Here is a 26,203-nt window from a genome sequence, read left to right on the forward strand (position 1 = left end):
AAATTAGAATATAGATAATGTGCGCACGGATGTTGCTATGTAGCCAATGGGGTTCTAGCCACACTTGAGGCTGGGACACGAATTAAGATATATTAATTATATAATATTATAATTATATCTTAATTCGTGGGCTGGGAATTTTTTTTTGATAGGTTCCAGCCGAATACCAAATACGTAGGTGAAAAGAGCTAATATTCATTTCTTTTTGGAAAATCAAACATTTATTTTTAACAATTGTACCATAAATATTTTCGCGACTGACACCTATCATGCCTTGTACTTATTTTTATAATGGCAGTGTGTGTGTGTGTGTGTGGGGGGGGGGGGGGTTGTAATTGAGCGGATTGTCGAAATGTTTATAATACGACGTTGAAAGTGAGTTAATTCAGTAGAACTCTCGATCAGATATCAGACACTTGTTGAAAATGCGCGAGGTAAATGGTAAATCCTATTAGGTTTGTAGGTCATTAGATAGACTTTGGAAAACATCTAACCTATCACGACATATGGATATATAGATTTCACGCTCATAGTCTGGTTTCGAGGACCAACCGATCTGGAAACTTGTAGAGTACCTCTTCTTTTAAGCCCGATGAAGGACATCCACCAGTCTCATTGGTAGATACATTTGGAAATTGACATACGTGGGCAGTTTGCCCGGTGTTCGGGGTTTTTCATGCCCAACGATTGACTTTTTCCTCGGCTTCCTAGATTTTTTAGGTTTAATAGAAAATTTTTAATAGAAAAAATCTTATTCAAATAATTTGATAAAAAGTACCATCTAACGATCAGAAAGGCCACAATGGCTACACAGTTTCAATGCTACTTGGTCAAGGATTTCTGCCACTTGTGATTTGTGAATAGCTGTATGCCTTGGCTTATTTTTTGGCCCACTTAGTTGCATACCTTTCAAAAATTTGAAACAATGGGTTAGGTATTTTGTAAGACAAAAATTAATACAAATTTTCAAATTGAAATGATCAATTAACAGAATTATTTATTAGCAATACACAATTCTAACACTCACAAAAAATGTGTTTTACCCAAGTCATAGCTAGTGCCAAGTGGTAACCAAACTTATTGTTTCTATTACCGCTGATGGCATGCAGACTTGTGGTTTGTTGTGTCGCCAGTATTTATCAGTCACTCATTTCACCTTCATATCACTGTTAATAATATTCAAAATTTAATTTTAAAAGAAATTTTGTTATGGCCCCTCGGTCTTTCCTTTTGATTGATCTTCCGCTATTCATATGTCGTTATCGCATTTCCACCCTCGTCATTGTTTGCCGTTTCGCCCCATTAAGAGAATAAAAACTCAAATACAACTTCATAGTTTTTAAAACTTTAATATTGTAAATAAATTAAAATATAGAATTTACTGAAAATACATTATATTAAGTTTAATAAAAAGAAAAATAAGAAAGTTAACTAAAATCTTAAAAATGTTTTTACATCTTTAATTTCACATATTAATTAATATAGAACATCACATCCAATAAATAAAATTACATTTAGTATAATACCCAATTAAACAATATTATACATACATAAATATTCAACATGCATGCATAAAAACAATATTTTAATTCCTCAAACTTTTAACAACTTTGATAACAACATACATAATACCTAATAAACTATATAAATGGTAAATATTTGATTAGTTTTTTATAATAAAAATAAATGAACAATTATTTAATTGATATAAATTGTGATAAAAACAAAAAAAAAACAATAAAACAAAACAAATATTAAAATTTCCTAATTAGGTAACAGGTGTTTTTTAAAAGGGCGAATTAAATTGATATTTCATCTCTGAAGATTAATAAAACAACAGACATTTGACTACATGATTTTAAGGTTCAGCTGCTAGCCATTTGTTTTTAGATTGATTGGTGTCAGTTATGAAATTTACGTTGGCACAGTCATGGCTTTCTTTATCAGTGGCAATAGACACTAATTGTAAGTTGTCCATAGGCTGGTAAAATGCAGATGCAGACTCTATGTCAATAACAACATTGGCCAAAGACGGCTTAAATAGATCACCATCTGTATCAACTGGTATTGTGTAATTTTTTCCTTGATCTGAGACTAAATCAGACATATTGCATACATTGAATCCTCCAATGTGTATATATTCACGATTGCACTCATCTTTGACAACCTGTGACTGTGTATATTCTTCTTCGTTCATTCTATCTATATTAATGTTCAATGAATCATCATCGTCTTCCAACTCTTCTGATATCGAAATATTAAAACTTGGATCCACAAAATCAATTGGTTCTGCATTGTTATTGACAATATTTACTTTACTGCCAGCATTTAGGTCAGGAATCACTGGATTACTTACAATTGGCAACGTTTTCTATCAAAATCATATTTTTAGCAAACCAAAAAAAAACTTACTATACATATATATTTCATTTTTAATATTCTGTTGTTAACTTACTTTGTTAGGATGATGAGTAGTGCACAACATACCATTGCCCAGCGGATCTTTAAATATGTTCCCTTTGACATGCATTGCACAATACGATTCCACACAAAATTTACATTTGGCTACTACCTTACGTTTGTTGCACAGAGAACAAAAATGAGAAGGGCATATGAATCCGGCTAAAATAAAATAAAACACATAGCCTTTATTTATATCTATTATTGAAATTCAATATATTTTATGAGGGTAATAAATTATACTCACATTTCACAATTCTAGTTTTGTTAATGCAACTAAGATGAAAGACTCTGGGGCACTTTTTGTTTTTACATGACAGTTCTGTATGGCCTTTTCCACAAATCACACAAGAATCGTTTTTGAAATATGCTTTGGACTGTAAGAAGTCTTTGTTTATTTTAGTTTTCTTCATTAGGATGGTTTTCCTCGACAACATTTCATCACTGTTTTTAACAATTTTTGTTGTTTTTGACAATTTCTTTTTTCTTTTATTGAATTTTATATTTGATACAATAGGCTGGACCTTTTTCTCCTTACCCAAATCATTCTAGATAAATATATCAATAATTATTAATTTTAAATGTTATTTAAACAATTTATACCTACAAGCAGAATGTTCAAATCTCTATACTAGGGGTGGTCAACATGGATACATCCACGAGTGACACAGATAAATACAATAATATTAAGAGCCATAATGTTAAAAAATACATTTTATAATTTTTATTACTTATCGTTAATAAGTAAATAATGGTTTTTTTTTTTTAATAATACACAAGCCTCATATGGCTATGGCGCGAGACGCAAGATGGCCAGGTGCAAAATACAATGATTCTTTTATCATGGACATTTCAAAAAGTATTGCTTTTGAAAAAATGTTTACATGGTTTCATGGTTTAAAGTCGTTAAAAAAACAACATTTTTAAACATACAGGTGATTTTTTAAGCATCCTCATTTTATGCTTGAATTATGCATACATTCAAATTTTGAGTGTTGGAATTTTTAAATTCACTTAAAGACCATATTTTTGAATCCTCAAGATTTTTTTATACCACTTAAGAGCGATCATGTAATAATACAAACTTCTGTTTTTCAAATAGGAACTCCCTTTTCATTCTTAGTTATTAAACAGATATTTTTATTTTATTGTATGCTAAGAATAAATTGTCTAAGGTAATGGGTTAAGTAGATAAGGGCCATAGACAATTAAAAAAAGTTAGTATTTACTATTGATTAATCAAAATAAATAATTTGTAAAACTATCCAAGTATAATAAATACAAGAGCATTTGGAAAATAGAAGTTAGTAACATCCCAGAAACCTCCTTAAGTAGTACATAAAATATCAGAATTCGAATAAATGTTCTATTAGAAAAAAGAATGGAAGAGAGTATTATTAAAAAATTACCTTGCATATACTCTGTTCAAAACAAGAAACGCCAGCTACTGCGCTTAGACATGTTATGTCATTACATGTAAGAACCACGAGAAATGGATGTTGCCTCCAAAGGCGTTTTTTATTTTAAACAGAGCATTTTTTTATTATTATTTTTTATTCTTATCAGTTTATAACTTTTTGAATAACAACATAAAGTTCTAATTTAATATTCTAAATAAGAATATTTTTTGAAGTATAATGATATATAAAAATTGGATTTCTTAAAATTAGTTAATAAGTAAATAACTTAATAAGCATTTGAAGTTCAAATGAACGAAATAGTAGACCAACATTTTGTGAGATAAACACGTATTTATTCCACTCTGCCCATCTAAACTTTAAATACTTATAATTCATAAGCTACTAGTTTTAAATCCAATTTTTATTTATCAAAAATTTAAATAATCAGAATAATTTCTGCTCTTAGTGTAAAAACTTAACTGTTGTCATTTAAAAAAATAAAACTTAAAAACTATTAGAATCAAAAATATAATTTTTGAATAGCCATTTTTTTTGACAACTTGAAAAAGTTATTTAAAAAAAAAGTAAATAATCTTTGGAAATAATGAATGTCTTAAGTTAAATAATGAATAATCTGGTATATCTGGGGTTGGCAGTAATGGTGGTATTCGGATATGAAAAAAATAAAATTTGCATTAAATTTTTATATCTAAAATGGCTAGTTAATTATTGATCCCTACTATACAGGGTGATTCTTTCAAGTGGGTACACTAATTATCTCGAAAAGTATTTACTATTTTCAAAATATTTTTTACATGATTTCAAGTTGTTAAAAAACCAACGTTTTTATTAAAAAATTATATTTTTAAATATTTTTTATCCTTATCATTTTTTAAGTTTTTTACTTTTTTGAATGACAACATAGAGTTTTAATTTCATATTCCAAAGCAGAATATTTTTCTAAGTATTTTGATTCATAAAAATCGAATCTAGGATGAGTAGTTTTTGAATTATAAGTATTTAAAGTTTTGATTGGCAGAGTGGAGTGGTACGGGGTTACCCCGCAAAATGTTTGTCCACTACTCCGCTTGTCTAAACTTTAAATACATATAACTCATAAACTACTCGTCCTAAATTCGATTATTATGAATCAAAATACTTAGAAAAATATTCTGCTTTGGAATATGAAATTAAAACTCTGTTGTCATTCAAAAAAGTAAAAAACTTAAAAAATGATAAGGATAAAAAATATTTTTTAATATAATTTTTTAATAAAAACGTTGGTTTTTTAACAACTTGAAACCATGTAAAAAAATATTTTGAAAAAAGTAAATACTTTTCGAGATAATTAGTGTACCCACTTAAAAGAATCACCCTGTATATCAATATTAATGTAAGCAGTTCAGATTTTACATTAATATATATTAAGATATTGTAAATTTAATCAAAAAGCATTTAATGATAAATTTAAAATATACATCAAATAACAATGGAATAAATTTATTTCAGACCAATAGCATAAAAAAATGAGTCATGGAAAATAGTTAAGGTATTGTATAACTTTGAATTTTAGAAATCTGGATTATTTAGATTTATATTATAAACTGGATAAGCATTTACAAAATCAATAATTTTTTGAAATGTTTCAAAAATGCGGTTAGTAATAAGTATTAATTGTGTATCTAAAAATGTAAATAAATAGAATACAATTTAATACCAACAATTTCTAACACTATCAGTATGTTAACAGTGTATAGCAAAGGTCGGCATTAATTTCTAAAAAAAAAAAAATTCAAGGTTCAGAAAATGTAATATTATATTTCTAAAAGCTAGAAATAAATTAAATGAACCTAATTATTATGTGCTTACACAAATATGAATACCTAATAAAAAAAAATTGTCTCTGCCAAATTTAGCAGTATCTATATGTGGTATAGTATTTTCCCTGCACAGTCACCATATTGCCGACCTCTGGTATACATAACTACTAGATAATAATAGTGCGTAATATGTATTCATGTTTTCTAATTGTTAGTATATTATAATAGACAGTTTATATTCACTTTGGATAAAAATAAATGTCTACTTTTTGCCAGTCTAGTTAAATTGTTTCGAGAATTTTCTTGAGGCCTTGTAGATTTTTCAGGTTTAATATCATTGCCCTAATAAACAAATATTAAGTATGAGAATATTAATAAGTCAAACATTAAAAAAAAAAATAAGTTTAGGCAATGAAACAAATTTAAGTTGTTACCTATTATACAACTTCAGTTATTACAATAATGATTATGTACAGGGCCAGTTGGACAAATTAGGCTCATCAATTGTTTTGTACTTTATCAGTATACTTACAAACTTAATACAATAACACCTTCAACCATATATTGCCTGTGCAATCCCAACACTTAAGGCTCCATTTTTCAAATTTAAACACTTAACACATTCAGTATGATGAGTCAGCAGCCTCATTACTTAAACAGCCCAAAATTGTAGCGGCCCACCTAGTTTTACTCAGTAACTCGCGAGCCAATCTGGCCCTGTTATGTAAAAAATTTAATTAATGTTTTCTAATATCTCAAACATTTGTCCGGTGTTTGAAAGGTTTTTGGTTGGTTTTCTTGAAATTCTTGTCTTTTTCATATTCTTAATATTTTTATTAGCTCACACCAAGATCCTAATATATGTTATAAGCATTTATCTAGAACAAATGTCAATCAAAGTATACATTTTTAATTACTTTTCCTTCAGAAGAATTTAAGATTTTAGCTGATGATAACTCATTTAGGATAGGTGATGGTAGAGATAACAATTCGCGTTTCATTAAATTCTTCTGAAAAAGAAATATTTCAAAATATATTAGTTAATTAGTTCAAATCTAGATATTTAACACATCAAACTTAAAATATAATACTTGAAAAATAAAAAGATTAGATTTTTTCTTTAACATATTGATTATGTAATTATTAAATGGGCAACAAATCAAGCTAATTATTGTTAGTTGATAAAATTAATTATTTTTGAATGATTCCCTACTTTTTTATAACTGTTGTATTGTCGTTCTTTTTTAACTATAACATAATCGTCTGTATCCGATGTATCATCCTAAAACATAAAAATCACGTATAAATCTGAAGCAACAACAAATTATACATAAAATTAGTCTATATACAGGGTGTCCCGTTAGGATTTACCCATTGCGATATCTCCTGAAATAATGGTGATATCAAAATTCTGGTTTTGTAATAACTAATAAGGCTCACAAGGCATAAGAACTACAATTATTTCATATTTTAATGTTTTGGTAAAAAGGTTAAAAAATATACTTTTTTATTTAATTATTTAAAAACAAATTAAAGATAGCAATTTTGTATAGTTTTATTTTTCTAAAAATGTTGACGTTTCAAAATTTTATTTTCATTAATTTTCCGATTTTTAATATTTTTTTTAGTTTCGAGAAAATTGCGAATTATCTAATACCTTAACACGTTGGCTACCAGACTTGATTTTAAAAATATTTTTTTATTTACGATGAGTATCACCCGTGACTCTCAAAAAATATAAGTTTTCTTGGTTATTGAATTCTACATAACTTTAAGAAAACGAAATACCTGAGAGTTACCAGCAACTCACACGATACACACATAATGACGATTTGTGAGTCCCCCGTGACTCTCATGGTACATAACCAGAGATCGTCAAAATTATATCTATTGCATCATGGTGTGAGACACCCGTGATACTCATGGTAGCCAACGTGTTAATGTTATCAAACATATTGTGACCCACTGCGCCGCGCACTTTCCGATATGGCCGGCCGAATACTTTCCGTGTTCCTAATAGTTATAAATTACTAAAGGTAATAATTACTATAAAACTAGAAAAAACATTAAAAATCAGGAAATTAATGAAAATAAAATTTTGAAACGTCAGTATTTTCAGAAAAATAAACTACAAAATGGCTATCTTTATTTTTTTTGGAAATAATTAAATAAAAAAATATATTAACTTTTTTACCCAAACATTAAAATACATTTGAAAATGAAATAATTGTAGTTCTTATCCCTGTGAATCTTATTATAAAACCAGAATTTTGATATCTCCATTATTTCGTTAGATATTGCAATGGGTAAATCCTCGCGGGATACCCTGTATAGTTTTTGATTTCTGAACATAGTTCATATGCATTTCAATAACATTAGGTGTTATATTTTAAAAACTATGTTTAAAATAAAAAACTATATAAACGAGAAACCAATTTCATCATTACAATACTAATGGATATTACCTTGCATGAACTTCATAATATTTTAACATAGTTGTAGATTTTGAATTATATATTTGTACACTCCATATAAATATATAATTGTATTATTGTGACTAATATCTATTTGTAAGAACAAATTGTTAATACAAACATTTTAGAATTTAAGTTATTATTATTAAATGAGAAACCGTTTGTATAAAGTTAGTAATAAATGAAGCAATTCACAAATTAAGAGAGGTTCATATTATATTATATTATTAAATCAAATATAATAGATCAGTGTTGGTTAAGATGAAAAAGCAGTATAAAATATTAACAATGATTTAGTATGTTTTGTCACAATTAAACAATAATCAATTATAAAGTTACATCAGTACATAGTATAAAATCATTAAAATAATTAACAATATGTACATTTTGTTTGTCCAAATTAAATCATAAAAAATATTTACTCAGTTAAAACATAAACTACAAAATATTATGATGGTTTTGTGTTATTAATTAAATTCTCAAAGTGCAAAATAAAATTTTAATTATTTATCTTGTAATGTCATACTTTTATCAGTAGTTTTCTCGAAGAAAATATAGACAAACCATTCCTTAGCTTTCCTTTTGAACTAACATTTTTTTCGGATTCCAAAGAATCATCAACTGAAATGTCATTCTAAAAGTAATAAAACAATTCATTAACTCATTTATATACAAAACATAAATTATTCATCATAAGTGATAACAATATAAACATTAAAATATACTAATAAGATAGGTACCTTAATTATACAAGGATTATACCCGTCCTTATTATTATTTTTCTGAGATTTGAATTTTAAAAACAGTTAGAAAAAATTTAACACAAGTGGTTAATATTAACTAATGTAACATCAACATTCAATTTTGATTACTAATAGTTCTTAAATCAAAACTTTTAAATTATTCTTATTGTTTTAGATTTATCTGCATGAATTATATTGCGTTATTTAGTAAAATATTTTTTTCTTAATCAAAACCATATGTATTTAGTTAAAATGAAATGTTGATAAATAAAATCAATAAAAATAAGTACAGAAACAGATTTTTGTAAATCAGCATTAATTATTTTTTGGGGATTACAAGTAAAATTTTAAATTTGAAGGACTATTGTGAAGAATAACATTATATATAATACACATAATGTAATATAAAATTGGAAATAATGAATTAAATAAACAGTTTAAATGGTTTTTCCAACAGTAAAAACATTATATTTAAGTACATATAACACACACTGAAAATACTGTTAAAAGCTGAGATTAATAATAAAAAAAAATAATTAGTTATATTTATTTTAGATCTTATAATAAAAAATCCATTAACATACATGTTGGTTTATCCTTGTGATAATTCATGTGTTATATGTTATGAGATACAACACTTTCACTACCTACTAAACTTTCACTTTAGCACTAGTTATTTTTTTTTACCTAAGAATTTGATAACAACTATAAGCAAAGCATACTGGGTTAAAATATAATTTTGAATATTTATATTTTTTTTTTTATTGATATAAATTGTTCAGTTTATAAATTATTATGTAATAAATTGTATGTAAGAAGATATAGGCATAAGAATTATATTTACATCACCATAATATATTTCATAAATATAATATTCTTTAATTTGATTTATAAATCAGACAGAAAATGTAATTTACACTGCCAACATAAAACTCTTGAATCAAAAATAATAGAACTACAATAGCAAAATTTAGAAACAACAATAATTTCCAATAAATATTCCAATAAACACTAATAGTTGATTTAAAAATAGCGTTAAACAAAAATATAATACGAATTGATCTTAAAACCCTGACCATTTACATCAAAAATATTAATTAACTGACTATAAAAATAATTCATAGTAATTGATGTTATTATTTTGTTTTAATAATGGTATCAATATTGTTAGAGAAACAAACTTTAGGTACAACAAGCACATTATTTATTTATTAATATCTAATTAAAACAACACTTAAATAGAAAACAATTTCTCATACATTTTTAACTTTAAGTAATTATAAGTTACCACTATTATTATCGGTATATCAAAATAAAATTCAAAAATTAGTGAAATAGATAAAAATATTAAACAGTGAAGAAAAAAAGAATTAAAAATTAAAGAAATCATACAGTGGTTCATTTACTAAACCCTAAACTAATGCAATAAAAACTTTTTAAAGATTGTTCAAAACGCATATTTGCTGTGAATTTTTAATTTACATAGCAGATTAAATTTTAAGTAACTATATAAATAGATGAATGAATAAGTAGCAATTTTAATTAAAAATTAATTAATATTTTGGGTAGGTTAGGTAAATTACTGATATATTTTTCTATACTCACAAATGTACCGTTAATTTATATGTTGAATTCAGAGGCATACAAATAATACTAGGGAGGGCAAAGGTGGTAAAAATGTATAAAAATGAATATAATTTACTTTATAATACCTATATATATATATGGATTTTTAAAAATTAAAGAATTTTGTTATTGTCATCACTTAAATTTTTATTAGACATCTGCTATTCAAAGTTATAGTTTATAATATAAACAACACTTTAGACTGTAGAGATTACTAATTTATGATTAGGTTTCAGGTACAAATGAGCCGAAAAAAATTAACAAATCAAAATTATTTATACATGTAATAATTCTTTTAGTATACACTCTCCCTTTTTTATAATTAGTTATAAAAACTATTGAAATTTTTAAATACACTTGAAGACTATTTTTGTTGAATATTTGAGAATTTCTTGAACCAATTAAGGATGATTATATGTGACAAAATAAACTTCTGTTTTTCAAATATGAACCCCTAATTTTTCACTTTTAATTTTTAAACAGATTTTGTTCTTAATTTTGATATAATAAAATTAATATATGAGGAGGAAGTAGTTTTTGAGTTATATAACACTGTGTACTTAGAGCATGTCTAAACATTTGAAAATGAAAATAACGATAAGCTTATCAAAATAAATAATTTGTAAAAATTATTGAAGTACAACAAATACTAATTCTAATATAAATATATATATATATATTTTTTACAACTTAAGTTCTTGTAGAACAATTTCTAAGGATTATGATTTTTGGTATAAACCTTTTAATAACACAAAAATACATTAGAATTTAAACCTAATTTAACTTATATTTCAAGTAAATTATCTGCTAATTAATTTGTCGTAAAAAATGGGGTTTTTTTTGATAAATACAATTTTGTAACGCCACAAAATATATTCCCTAAGAATTAAAAAAATATCAAAAATTTAAAAATATGATCTTTAGATATAATCAACTCTCACAATTATTATCAAAGGAAAAAACAGTGGTGAGCATGCTTAAATAATCACCATTTAAATTTGATTTATGAATGTAACCTCTCTCCCATTTAAAATATCTGTAAAAGTCACTGATAGTATTAGGACTAAGATTCAATTTACTTGTATTTATGTATTAGAAAAAAACAGATGAAAAATAATTGTTATGAAATCATAAATTGGAATACTACGAAAAATGATTTGAGATACTGTCTGTTATCTTATTAATGACCTGTGTATATTAAAAAAAAATTTTTTGAGATCATTATAATCAAACGTTTAACAAAGATGTAATTATTAGATGCCTATAGTCACTAGTAAATATCATTAATTTAATATAAATGTAGAATAGTTGATGAAATATTAACAAATATAAAAACATACAACTAAGTATACTCTTCACAATTAATTCAAATCGAGAAACATACTCGGCAATTAATTTGTGTGCAGAGGGTATGGTTTTGCTAAATAGCTGATGTATGATGATGGTTAACTCATTAGGGAATACAGATGGATGTTCTTTTACAATTGCCTAAAGAAAAACTAGTAGTTACCAAATAACTTGCTTAAATTGAATAGAGTATTTAAAATTAAAGAATATTCATTATAAATAAACATATCTTATTATATTTAATCTCATACATATCCACATATCAATACACTCCTACATTTGTCTAAACTTAAGTTAGACAAAATTATTCCCATGAAAAACCATGTGTACATAATAATCTTACATAAAAAACTTTATAGCTGTAAATAAAGATTGTTTAGGATTAAAAATCTGATTTTCTAACACCATGGTTAGAAAAATATGAAATTAATATTTAAAAATAAAAACATAACAAAACATACTAACTATAAGTATTTCTTTGAATATGTATATCTAGGATATCTAATTTTTCGATATTTGTAATTAAAATAAAAAAATTGTTCTAATTGAAAAAGATTATTAACTAAAATAGTGATATAATACAAAGTTCAGTTAAGGTAATTTAAATAAAAAACATTTTTTTATTCAAAATATGTTTGAAAATTAATGATACGTTTAACAAACATATATTTTCATTTTGACAATAAAACTAAAATACATTAGCGGTCAATATTGTGTCCTATTTAAAAGTCTATGCTGTATTATGTTTCTTACACAATAAAATTATATATCTGGGCTTTGTATGAGCAGTTTCATCAATTACATTTTGTGAATAACAATTTTTATTAAAGCATTCATAAAATGTAACTTATAAAATTAAACGGTTTAAAAATTAATTAAAAATATATACATTTTTTTTATTATAAAAGTTCCAACATACTTAATTATTGTACATGTCAATGATTTTATATAATATTATAATACAGGATAATAATAATAAATTAATAACATACAAATTGATTTTAGAATCAAGTGCCTAAATTATTCCGATAATTTTCAAAATTATATTTTTAGTTTTCTAAATAAAATGAGAACAAAAAGTGGTAGATATTACAGAATTACTAAAACCACTATATAAAAATATGTATAAAAAATGTACTTGTCAAAATAAATATAAATCAATATATTTTATGTATAATATAATAATATTCAAAAGGTAATTTAAATTTAAATTGATTCGTCAGTTATTAAAATCAGAAATCAAATGTTAATAAGTTAAAACAGACTATGAAAATTTGACATAGATTTAAAATTACAATGAAGATCTCTTAATTGTTTTTTTTGTTACATACTTTGGTCATATTGGTGACGTTCTTAGCCGAATTTTTCCATTTCCTTTTTACAACAGCAGGTGTTTCTGAAGATTCTGAATTTCCATTCTAACATCAAAATCAAATAGAAAAAAAACCGATTTAATAATAATGCATTAATCATTTATTAAGTCATTGAAATATACTTTTAAGGCAGTAGATGATTTTCCAATAGATGTTTTTGATCTTGATTTTTTGGAAAGAACAATTTTCTCAGCATTAGATGCTTTTACCTATGCACATTTATTTGACGTTAATTATATAAATATCACTAGAAATAATAATAGTAAATTATTGATTACCTTAACTTCAATCGTAGAGATGTTTTGATCATTGCTAGTTACTTTAGATGATTTTGACTTGTCTGAGTCAGAAACATTATCCTATGGAATAAAATAAATAATAAAATAAATGCAACATCAAAATATTTTAAGTAAAATATAAATAACAAGTAAGAATAGGCCACTATGTTTTCGTAGTTATAACATAAAACTAACACAGCTCAATTGGAAATCAAAGTTACGCACATATTATTATGACTAAATAAATAAATACATTTTTATTGGTTCAAGAATTGAGCTATTACCTTCAGTTTTAATGGTTTTCGTTTATATTTTGAAGAACCCTTGCACTTATCAACATCGTTAGACGAAATTACTTTCTTTTTCTCTTCTTCCTATGAAATTAAATATTTAAATTAATTTTAAAACAATAATTTTTGTATTAATTTTATCATTATATGTTTAAGTTTTAAACCTGCATAATAACTTTAATTTGAGTCAGAAAAAAAGAAGAGACTCTATACATTGCTAGAACATCTGAATCATTCACCTGAATACTAAAAATGTTTTTCAGTTGTATTTGCAAATGTCTAACAAATCTTTTTAATGATCCAACGTACATCATAGAAACTTAAAACAATAACATTATAAAACAATAATTACCACTTTGACTCCAATAAATTTAGAACATCTTGCAGCTCCACATTGACAAGGTTTTTTTTCTACGCCAGAGCAACTTTGTAAACGGTAATCAAAAACCAGTTCTGTACCAGTTGGAATGTCATGTAAAGCAAAAAGTCCAATTCTAGTATCTCCATTCACTGTCCATTTTTGTGTTACACAATTTGGTTCACACGAATGGTTCATAAATCTATTGATGATAAAAAAATATATTAAATCCAAGTAAATATAACTATAAATATGCTCGTGAAATACTTAACAATCAATCATATATCATAAATAACACAAATTTAAAATTTTTTTAAACTAAGTTATACAACTTAAAATAAGAAATAAAAAAAACTTCAATATTCAAGAATTATAAAGAAGTTATAGTTAGGACAACATACTTAATTTGCCTATAAAATTTGTATTAAATATGATCACAAAATCAATTAAAAGTATATCTATAACATTTGAAAAATTTAACAATGGTTAAGCGTATGTAAGGTAGACATGTAGAGAAATCATAAAAAATAAAAAAATAGTAATTAGGTACTGATTATAAACATTAAACAGAATTATAAGATAATTTGTGATGAACAAGTTGAGACAACACAGATGCACAGAGGTAATCAAGAGACGTGGGTAAGATAAATTTGACAACAATAATTGAGAGTTGAGTCATCAAATATTTAATATTAATCACTAAACTCTCTAATATCCATAAGCCAAAAGCTTGATGGCACTCTCAACCTCAGAACGAGTCCAATTGGCTGGTGTCTCTGACATCTATTTCAATATGATAATATAATGATTGGAAACAAATTACACAGCAGATAAACAATGATACATAAAAATAAATAAACTTAAGATGAATTTAGGATTATTCATTTACCAAAATGTATAATTTTAAAGTTTAATTGACTAATTTATTATTAATATTTTTTAAATTTAATAAAAAGTGAGATTAGATACTGTTCTCATCGTATTTTACGACTCTTAGTTAGGGTAAGTTGTAATTTAGAAATAGTTATTTTATAATTTATAAGAATTAGTTTATACCTGGATAAATTTCCTTTTGGACCAGCATCAATTGTTCTAGAATTATCTATAGTCAAAAAATAATAATTTTGTTCATTTCTTTGATGCATTTCCAGACATCTCCTTTGAAATTCTTCTTCGTCAATTACATCACCAACATACTCAATCACAAATGAACCTTAATTTTAAGTTATTGTTTTACATTATTTTATAATTAAAATAAAATGTATCATATTATCATACCTTCTTTTATATCTTCTAATGTCTTAAGACCCCAACCTCTACCTTTTGTCAAAAATGGGACCATAGCCGGGTACAACGTTTTTTCAAATCTTTGGTTATTACATTTATCTCCAGCAGGACATACTTTTGGTTCACATTCAAACATAAGCATTCTATAAGTTAATTCAAAATTAAGAAAAAAAAATTTAAGTGAAAATTTCAAAAATAATCTGGAAATGTTATATTTAAGATACCTATTTATACAATCGGAACCTGGACCACACGGGTTTGGCTTTGTTGGATCACATTCACAGGGAGTCATTGCAGTAATATCAAATTCCATATTTTTGACGTTGCCAATGGGTTTGTTGAATTTTATTCGCGTAAATTTTGGAGGCTTCTATAATAACAATAATATAATAAGTGCATTATAAATTATTAATCAAAAATCATATAAAGTTGTATATAGTACATACAGTAAATGATTTAGCTACAATAGCATCATTTTTTTCTTTTTCTAAAATATAAGCACTATGTGCTTGAGCTGCTTCAAAAATAGAATCTTGAAATACTTTATCTATAACCTTCATATTATTTTTTCTTAAAACATTCTCATCATCCTAAAATAAATGAACAACTTTAGAGGAAATAGCTCAGAGATTTATTAAAAAATAGAGCTAAATTTTGTTTGATACAATTTTGTATTGCTAGTATTAGATTTAACTTAGCTAATTCACATATATCTTTTATTCTAGATTCATAGACAAATATTAATTACCCCTTCATGAAAGTTAAATACTCGTCCTCGGTTCACCCAATAATAATCATATGTTCCAAAAAATCGGACCGCAAATTGTCCAACTGTATGTGGTATTGCATTTACAGAATCAGGAACTTCATTTGGAAAAATAATTTGAGCTGGCCACCACCTAATAGAAAAATACAATTTGCAACATTAATTAAAATTATTAGATATTTTATTACCAAATAAAATCAACATTAAATTTAACTTTTTAACTTAAAATATAAAATTTTACCTACACAAAAATTTGGGAAAAACAATATTTAATAAAATTATAAAATCGTATTTAATAAATTTTAAATTTATCAGTTATATTGTCTTTATTTACCAAAAGAATATAAATGTTTGGTGCATAGTTTCCCACAAATGAGTTAACCTGATCCTGCAGTGGTAGGTGCTGTTTTGATGGGGATTGACAAGTTTGGCTATACTCCTGCCACTAGCTGGTAACAGAATTTATATAAATTATATAGCTAGATAACACCATCATATTTTTCATACGGATAAACTACAGATCTATTATAATATATTGATATAATAAAAAACCTTTTGTTTATGTCATATTATTATTATTCATCACAAATGTCTTAACATGTGTTTTGTATAAATCGAGAAAATGTATAGATATAAATTTATAGGTATTATCCATATGAATTTGGGAACCAGCAAGTAACAGGAGGATACCAAATCCATTAAGTTGGATTCCAAAATGATTTTAATAATGTAATTATAGATAAATTTAAGAAAGTCTGAAATCATAATTTCTATAAAAAAATATGAAGATCTGTGGTCAAAAATTTATTAGGAATATTAAAGATATCACTTAACATGGAAGAAATTCTAGATTAGATGTTAATTCAAGATGTGTACACTCAAAAATTAAAAATTAAATATTTTAATAACTTAACACTGTAGATTAAAAATAAAACTTAAGAACCATACCTAAAGTTTCCAATCTTAACCCATACAATTTCACCATATAGAGGATATCGACCAGTTTGACATTCTTCACAAGTAAAACCTCCTTCAAAAGCTGATGGGTCCTGATTTAAACAATTAATGTGAAATGAAGATGGACACAAATCACAGAAAACTAACGAACCACCACCTTAAAACAATAAATTATATTTGATTAATACTAAACAGACTTAAATATTAGATATAATAGTTAGTAATCACTTAATGCACAAATAAAACACCAGGTAGCATTATAATGATAAATTTGCACTTTAATAGGTTCAAAATGTCGACTGCAAATAATATCATTGTATGTTAAGACTTGACAACCAGCTGGTAAACAGTATTCACCTATAATTACACATAAAATATAAACGTAAGAAATTAAAAATGATTTTAAAATACTATTACTTCTATGATAGGCTGTTGGACATTTAATACACCGGGTTATTTTTTCAGCAGGAAAATGAGTTTTGCATGAACTTTTAGGGTCATCCGAAATGCATAAATGGCAAACATGATGTGGACATATAACACATCTAACATTGTTCCGTGATCCTTGAATCCACTGACATTGAGGCCAATCTTTTAAACAATTTTCATGGAAATATTTTCCACAGCTGGCTAAAAATTATTTATTTAATTTTATCAGTAATTGCATTGAACATTGTACATTTTAAGTTGATTCATATATCTAGCATATACTTGACATCCTAAATGTAATACTAGATAATTTTAAATTTTAAATATAAGTAATTAATAATTAGTTTAGTTTTATAATGTTCAACATTTGATTTAATTACTAATTGACTGTAATGAATCCATACACATTTTAATTGCTATCAAATTGTAAAACAACTTATCAATTATTATCAATTTCTGCAAGCATGGTATAAAAAATATTAAATTACAAAACTAAAATTGATTCAATTATTTATACATAATAATACCCATCACTATGTCCATATACAGTATGCAGTATGATATATTTGAACCAAACGAATAATAATAATAATAATAATTTTTGATATTTTAACTTACATATTTTACAAACTATCTTTTGTCCAGAATCGTCAATAACCAAACCACAAACAAAACAGTTGGTTTTATTAGCTTTGCATAGACTACACATATATTTTAAATTGTCTAATGGTAATTTTTCATCTATTTTTATTGGTACAATTGGAGTAACATTTTTTTCTTCTGATATTTCCCGAATAGAATCTTCGTTTATACTTTCTAATTCACTTTGAGTATTCTCATTCGCAGTAAGAAGACAAGTTTCATTTTTAAATAGTTTATCTGATTCAAATTGATTAAGTGATTTAGTTTCTTCATTAGTATAACTAGAACATTGAGTTGGAGATAAAGACCTTAAGCCATTAGATTTGATCTCATCGTCTTTTACAAAAAAATTATCAGTGTCGTCTTCTTCTTTAATATTATTTATAAGCTGAGGATTATCAGCTGCAGAATCTTCATTTTTTTGTGTGATTTTTGAGTATTGTCTTTTACGGCGACCAGTTTTTTTAACTTTAGTCTGATTATATCTTTCTTCACTCTTATTTAAACATTCTCTATGAAAATAACTTTGACATGGGCCCAAGCACTTGACTGTGTCCTTGATGTTTTTACAAACTACACATGCTCTTTTCCAGGTTTTAGTAAAAAGCTGTTTATTTTTTGAACTAGTTAAGAAAACTGAACTGTATGTTTCATTTTTAGAAGAAGCTTCACTTTCCGTTGTATCCGGTTCTGGGCTACTTTCGTATTTAACTGTGTTTGATTTTCTGAACACCACAGAAAATAAAAATTAATACAGTATGAATAATTTTGTAAATGAAAAATCATACAAATTAATATTATTTTATTTTTATCAATTGATAATTTTTACCTTCTAGAAGAGTTTTCTTTTTCAGTAACTTTCTTTTTAGTAACTGTTTTCTTAGAACTGGATGAACTAGAATACATAAAATATTTAATCTTATTAGCTTAACTATGGAAAACTTTTCTAGTTGAGAACATGAACTTAGCTTATTCAACATGAGTACTATTTTTTTTTCACAAAAAACAAAATAAAAAACAATAAATAGCACACTAAAATTTTTTTAATAATATGATACTTAACTATTTCAAGCACTTAACTTTAGAACAAGACTAAAAAAATTGATTCTCAACTTAACTTGTTTTCAAAAAATAATACTCAAAAAACTTTACATTAAATCACTTTAATAATACCTTTGTAAATGTATAGAATGACCACCATTATTTAAATTGATTTCTGTATTAGAGCGAGTACTGCAATTATAAACACAAATTAATGTTTTAAATATATACCTTTATAATAAACAAATTAACAGATAATTAAATATATTTAAATTTACTTTATATGAATCATACTTTTTTTTTTTTGAACGCCGAGTATTTGGAAAAATAATATTATCTTGATCATATTCTCCTTCTAATATGCTAAAATACATAAAATAAAAAAAAGATTAATTTATGTTTTATTTTGATTATAAAAAAATGTATTAATTAAACATTCTAATTAATAAAGAGAAAGGGGGCCAGGGTGGCAAATGGTTGGTCAGACACTAATTTGCACTGTAGTCAAGCATTAATTAGTGTCGCTATACTTTAGATAGGTGACTACCATGGATTATAGTGACAAATTAGCATTTTCTTTATATAGACCAGTGACGGCTCGAACTTTTTTCACTCGAATCACGTTTAATAATTTTACACCACCCACCCTAAAATATAGTTATTAGTTATTACTTATTACTGTACATTATCTGCTGAGTACACATTACGGCTATATATTATATTTATTATTTATTATTTAATATTTAAATTACCAACCTGCAAAAATGGTCCAGTCTACCTTTTCCAACCATAAGACTTACCCACCCACACATTAATATTTTTGTGAATCACATGATTCAATTTAAAAGGCTGGTAAAGAATTTTTTTTGTAATTTTTAATTCCTATATTTAGTACATAGGCTATCACAAAAAAACACTAATGCAATAACTTTTATAACAATCAATGTTTGAATTTTTTTCCAGATTCTTGTTACACCTTGATCATCATAGGGTGGAACACAAAGAGCCGACAAAAAACAAAAAAAAAATGCTAATTAAATGTTAGAAAAAATTTGTTATAATTATATGATAAGTAAATAATTTATAAAATATACTCATATCAGAAACTTCTCAAAAACCATATTAAAAAAAAAAAAGTTATTATGTTCTAAATTAATTTTTTTTATTATTATTGAAGTGATCTACAATCTATACGTTGTTTGTAAAATGAGTAGGTTTGATAATAAATTGACAAATACAATTAACATGAATAATTACAATAGGGAGGAAACCCAGTGGTAACGCTCTATGAATAGACAGTAGCAGTGGAAACATTTTTTTTTTTTAAGTTGTAAATTTAGAGGTGTTGCCTGATAGTAACATCCAGCACTTATTTGGATTGCTCACTATTAAATAAGGTCTCTACACCATTGCCTTTTAAGTGAATTAATTAAATAAAAAATATTGAATTTTAAAAATTTCTAAAAAATAAGCTACTTGACTTAGATAAATATTTTCACCATCAAAATTATTCTTATAATCAGATTCACAAATAGGCTATTTTGAATTTATCCAATTTTATTAAATTCAATTTCTATTTTTTATTTTCAGTACTAAAAAATAAACATGAAAAAAGCGGTTAGGTGGGTATCGCTCTGCTGTACATTAGGGGGTGGGGTGGACCTCTGACTAGGGTTAGATTTGAATGCAATGATAGGTATCATTGTAAACGAAAAACGATTCTGAACAGAGATGATTTGTCAGTCTAGGATATATTATATTTTAATATTGTCATCATATATTCTGTTTTGAAATAAATATATTATTTTTCAATTAGGACACATTTTGAATAAGGCATGGTTAATCAATTTTTCCAAAAACATTGCAAGTAGTTATCATAATTCATAATACCTTATATTATCATAGATATACATATAACTGGTTTGAGGATAAATATAAAATTTAAAACTCAAACGCTCAAAACATTTTTCCTATAATGATGCTTCAATTTTCTCTATAGTTATTTGAAGCAAAACTTATGGAAAACTTAGTGTTGAATTTTTTAACCTTAGATATAAATACAAACAGTTTTATGAATTTTGAACTACAAAATAATTTGCAAATATTCATGGTTTTGACAAATTTTTGTCAATATTTGAACTTAAAATTCAAATAAAAAAAAAATTGTGCCTATGTATTCTTATAACTTTTTAATTACTATAAGAATAACTTATGAGGAACTTTGAATTAAATTTTCAAGTATATTGATAAGGCAAAAACAATTTTATGAACACTTCAAAAAAAAATTTTCAGAAAAACTAAAATTTTCAGTTGTATATAAATATCTCAAAAAGTCAAAATATTTTTAAAATTAAATCATGTAAAGAAAATGCCAATTTAAATAACTGGTAAAATTTTCAAGTATCTACGACTTATACTTTTTGAATAATAATAAATGTTTAAAATCGTTATTGTTACGCTATTTCGTAAAAATTTAAAATTCAAACGCATTTAAAATTTTTCCTTTAATGATGCTTCGAGTTTTCTCTATAGCTACTTGAAGGAAAACTTAGTATTGTATTTTTAATCCTTAGTTATAAACACAAAATATTTTATGATTTATTAACTTCAAAATTATTAGCAAATTTTCGACAGATTTTGTAAAAATTTGAAGTATAAACACTTATAAAAAAAAATTGTGACTAACGATTTTTAGTTACAATAATAACACTCATAAGGAACCTTGTATTACATTTTCAAGTTGTTTTGGTCATCCAAAATTTTTTTACGGACACTTCAAAAAAAAAAATTCTCATAAAAATTGAAAATGTCAGTGGTCTATAAATAACTCAAAAAAAGTCAAAAAAAATTTGAAAATTAAACTGTATATAGATAACATTTACATAAACATTTAGTGAAAATTTCAAGTATTTACAATGTTTAGTTTTTGAATTACAACCATATAAAAAAATCGATTTCGTTGAAAACTGGTTTTGCGTAAAAATTCCTGTTCTTCTGTCATTTTTTTTTTTGTTTTCTCGATTTTTTTGAAAACTGTTGGAAAATGTTTACTTTTGACCTTTAATATGCATCAAGGATATTCACTTTTCCATCGGAAATCACCCCTAAATTGAAGTATTATTTCGACTAGTTATGCTGTACACAGACACACAAAAAAAAAACACATCATTGTAAAATCAATACATTCATCACTCCGTTCAGAATTTAAAAAAAATGTATCATACATTTAGTGCTAGGGCCATTAATGAAAAAAAAAAAAAAAAATTAATATAAAAAATTAATTTGAGCAAAGGTTATTCCAAAAGTTGTTCTATCTGTTACATCTTGTATATTAGTCAGTTCACATGAGTATAATATATTTTTTTTTACCTTATTTCAAGTTTCCTATGATCAGGTACCGAACGAGTAGAAGATTTTGTAGTTGTAACTGGGCACTTATCTTGAGTATCAGATACACTATTACTATCATTATTTTCTGGAGAATTCACCATTGAATAACATAAATCATATTTATTGGCAACAGAACTTTTTGGTGGATACGTTTTTGTTGATCTTCTTTTTTTTACAGTTTCCTGTTTTGCTTTTAAACCTATATCTTCCATAAAAGCATAGCTCATAGAGAAATCAGAAACAGTACTATCTGCATCATCTGATCTGGACTGTAAAGGAATGTCTATTAATCTAGACGATGAAAAATGTACAGCCATGTTTTCAGTCTTCATAATTTTAGAATCACGATCTTGTTCAGGAACTGTTAGAGATCTTTTTCTTGAGTAAGTTCGTACTTTTAAAGTCTAAAAATAATATATCATTCAATCAATTAACAGCTCGATGTTCGATTAATAACAAATAACATTTTAACTTACACTAACAGTGCCTTCAGATGATTTATTTAGAATGGATGGAGTTACAGAATCTGGATTACAAAATGATTTGAAAAATTCAACCATTCTTAACTCTCTGAAATTTATAATATACTTAGTATAATTAATAAATACTTTCGGAATTTAACAATTTTATATACCTGTCTAGTTTCATCAAATTATCAGCTTCTTGAACTGCCAATTCCCACGTTTCCAAAAGCTTTTTACTATTTTTAAAGTAGGACTGTAAATATAAATAGTTATAAAATACAAGAATTAAAATATAAATCTTCAACTACTTAATACAATATAATATATACACAAACTAAAAAAGTGTAATAAGATTTATTGACTTGTGCGTTACACATTAATTTAAATTTTATTTTTTAATACTGAAAGTAAAAAATTAAAACCCAATCTATTTTTTTTTTTTGAACATTTTATAATAGCAATGTAAATTTGGTTGTTAGAAAATTGTTAATTCTAAAAACATTTATTTAAGTCAAGTTGTATATTTTTATGTGTTTTTTTTTTTTTAATATCTAATTTTTGTTAGTAAGATTCATTTATATATGCATTTATATGAATTGCAACTTTGAAAAATATTTTTAAATTTTAACAAAACTTATTTAAAATTTCTGTAATTATATATACAAAAAATGATGTAAAACTATAGATTACATCAATAGTCATTTAATTTGACAGGTCTTACTGTTACACTCTGACGACATGTACATATTTAATTTATACTTACTAAACAACCGGGATACTTAGAGAGTAACTCATGTTTTCCATAATAATTTTCAGTAGTTGTGGCCCAACTTCTTCTACCTTTATCATTACAAAAGCGGACATGTAACAAGAATCTCTTTTTTTCTTCTAAAAAATATAATACATTATAAAAACTTAGATATACTATAGACAAAGTAAGTTAGATAACGAAATTTAACTAATAAAGGTAAGAAAAATAATAAAATATTTAGTCACAAAAATATCACTTAATTTATAAATGGCTAGAAAATTTTGAATTTTATTTATTAAAAAAATTATAATATGTGTAATCATGTTAGTTATTCTAATATTATGAAATATTTTTTACAACTTAAAAATATACCTTTGTCATATTCTGTTGAAAATAATTTAATTAAAAATTATATTAATTATCTAGTCACAAAATTTCAATAAGTTTATTAATATAAATAGCTTACTATAGTGAATATTCAATGTTGGGTCAACACAAACAATGCTTGGCCAATACGGATATTTCCCAATTTTAGCCCAAACAATATCACCGATCTTATAATCTTCAAATTGCTTAGTACTAGAATTGGCAGGTTTGTCTAATAATGGATCAAAAACATCCACACTCATATCACTTACTGAATCTTGAAGGGAAGGAGTATTTACAGTATTCACGACATCTTCGCTGTTTAAATGATATGTCTCGGATGACAAGGATGTATTCACAGTTTCATCGCTATTTAAATGAGATATTTCAGACGGCACTGGTGTATTCACAGCTTCGTCACTATTTAAATGAGTTGTATCAGACAGCAATGACGTATTCACAGCTTTGTTATTAATTAAATGACATAAATCAGATGGCAGAGGTGTATAGATAGCCTCATCACCATTAAAATGAGATGTTTCAGAGGACAGTGGTGTTTTCACAGCTTCATCGCTATTTAAATGTGATGTTTCAGAAGACAGTGGTGTATTAACAGGTTTGTTACTATTTAAATGAGATGTTTCAGAGGACACTGGTGTATTCACAGCTTCATCACTATTTAAATGAAATGTTTCAGAGGACACTGGTGTATTCACAGCTTCATCACTATTTAAATGAAATGTTTCAGAGGACACTGGTGTATTCACAGCTTCATCACTATTTAAATGAAATGTTTCAGAGGACACTGGTGTATTCACAGCTTCGTCACTATTTAAATGAGATGTATCAGACAATAGTGGTGTATTCACGGCTTCATCACTATTTAAATGAGATGTTTCAGAGGACACTGGTGTAATCACAGCTTCGTCGCTATTTAAATGATTTGTATCAGACAGCAGTGGTATATTCACAGTCTGATTGCTACATAACAAATCGCTATTTAAATGAGATATATCGGTCAGTGGTAGTATATTCACAGCTTTGTCGGTACTCAAAGAGTTTCTATTTAAATGAGATATAGTATTCGGTAGCACAGGATTGTCGTCAAAAAATAGGACGTCGATCGCAGTTGGTTGACCATCATCATTAGCAAAGTTTTGACTAGTTTCTAAAAAAACTTTAACGGGTTCTGTAATGTCAGCCATCGTATTTATAAAGTCAAACCTGTAACAACAAATTCATATTATAGCACACAGTTCAATAGTTGTAGTTGATTATGTTGTTACGGCAATCAACCTTTAGTAAAACGCATAATATCCATCGAAAGGAGTTTAGTAAACGTCATTAATAGGAGCGCTCCGCCGCACAGCGCTTTAGTATCGAATTGTACAATGATCGCACTGTAAAAATATCTTACCGAGGCGCGTACGCAGAACACCAACCCAGGTCATTAATTGTCTTAAACAGTGAACGTTGGGTAAAACAACGGTAAACAGCTACCGATGGTACGGTTACACGGCGACATTAAAACGAGCTTGATTTCACGGTTTTGCTCACTTTCTTACACAGTTATCCGTGGATTTAATACCGTTTTAACGTCGCCTTGAAAACGTATTTACTAACGAACGATTGATTTCTAACCGTTCAATAATATTTGCTGTATAATGATTATTTAGTACCTCTGAGACACGGCGATGACAATTCTGTCAAGACATGGCGGGCAATCTCTTAGAGACTTTGGTGCGTAGGTAATAAACCGAAATTTAGTTTATTCATTAAACTAGCTCGGTCCTTAAGCTTCTAGTCCTTTTCCTTCAGCATCAACAGTTGAAGAATAAAGTAGCGAGATTTTTTTACAGTCTAAAGAGGCAATCGTCGACAGACATTTGTTTAGACAGTCGTTCCGCGTCGGATCGCGTTAGAGTTAAGATAAATTTATGA

General features: G+C 26.0%; 1 protein-coding gene across 1 annotated transcript; it reads right to left on the minus strand.

Moving 5' to 3' along the window:
* Positions 1-1,333: 1,333 nt before the first annotated feature.
* LOC107165982 (uncharacterized) lies at positions 1,334-25,913 on the minus strand. The gene is given in 31 exon segments (XM_089224931.1): positions 1,334-2,371; positions 2,456-2,622; positions 2,708-3,008; positions 5,924-6,022; positions 6,598-6,690; positions 6,894-6,962; positions 8,681-8,788; positions 13,202-13,288; positions 13,366-13,452; positions 13,522-13,602; positions 13,806-13,895; positions 14,164-14,371; positions 15,226-15,382; positions 15,448-15,599; positions 15,681-15,826; positions 15,903-16,046; positions 16,205-16,355; positions 17,171-17,336; positions 17,408-17,536; positions 17,597-17,809; positions 18,227-18,975; positions 19,080-19,145; positions 19,424-19,483; positions 19,570-19,595; positions 19,597-19,654; positions 22,661-23,085; positions 23,158-23,251; positions 23,316-23,398; positions 23,909-24,033; positions 24,363-25,486; positions 25,559-25,913. Coding segments are annotated over 30 exon segments (5,952 nt in total). The 5' UTR covers positions 25,468-25,486; positions 25,559-25,913; the 3' UTR covers positions 1,334-1,858.
* Between the last annotated feature and the right edge of the window lie 290 nt (positions 25,914-26,203).

The sequence above is a fragment of the Diuraphis noxia genome, unplaced genomic scaffold (genome assembly GCF_037042655.1).
Source record: "Diuraphis noxia isolate RWA-SAM2 unplaced genomic scaffold, SU_Dnox_SAM2 contig0003, whole genome shotgun sequence".
Taxonomy (NCBI): Eukaryota; Metazoa; Arthropoda; class Insecta; order Hemiptera; family Aphididae; genus Diuraphis; species Diuraphis noxia.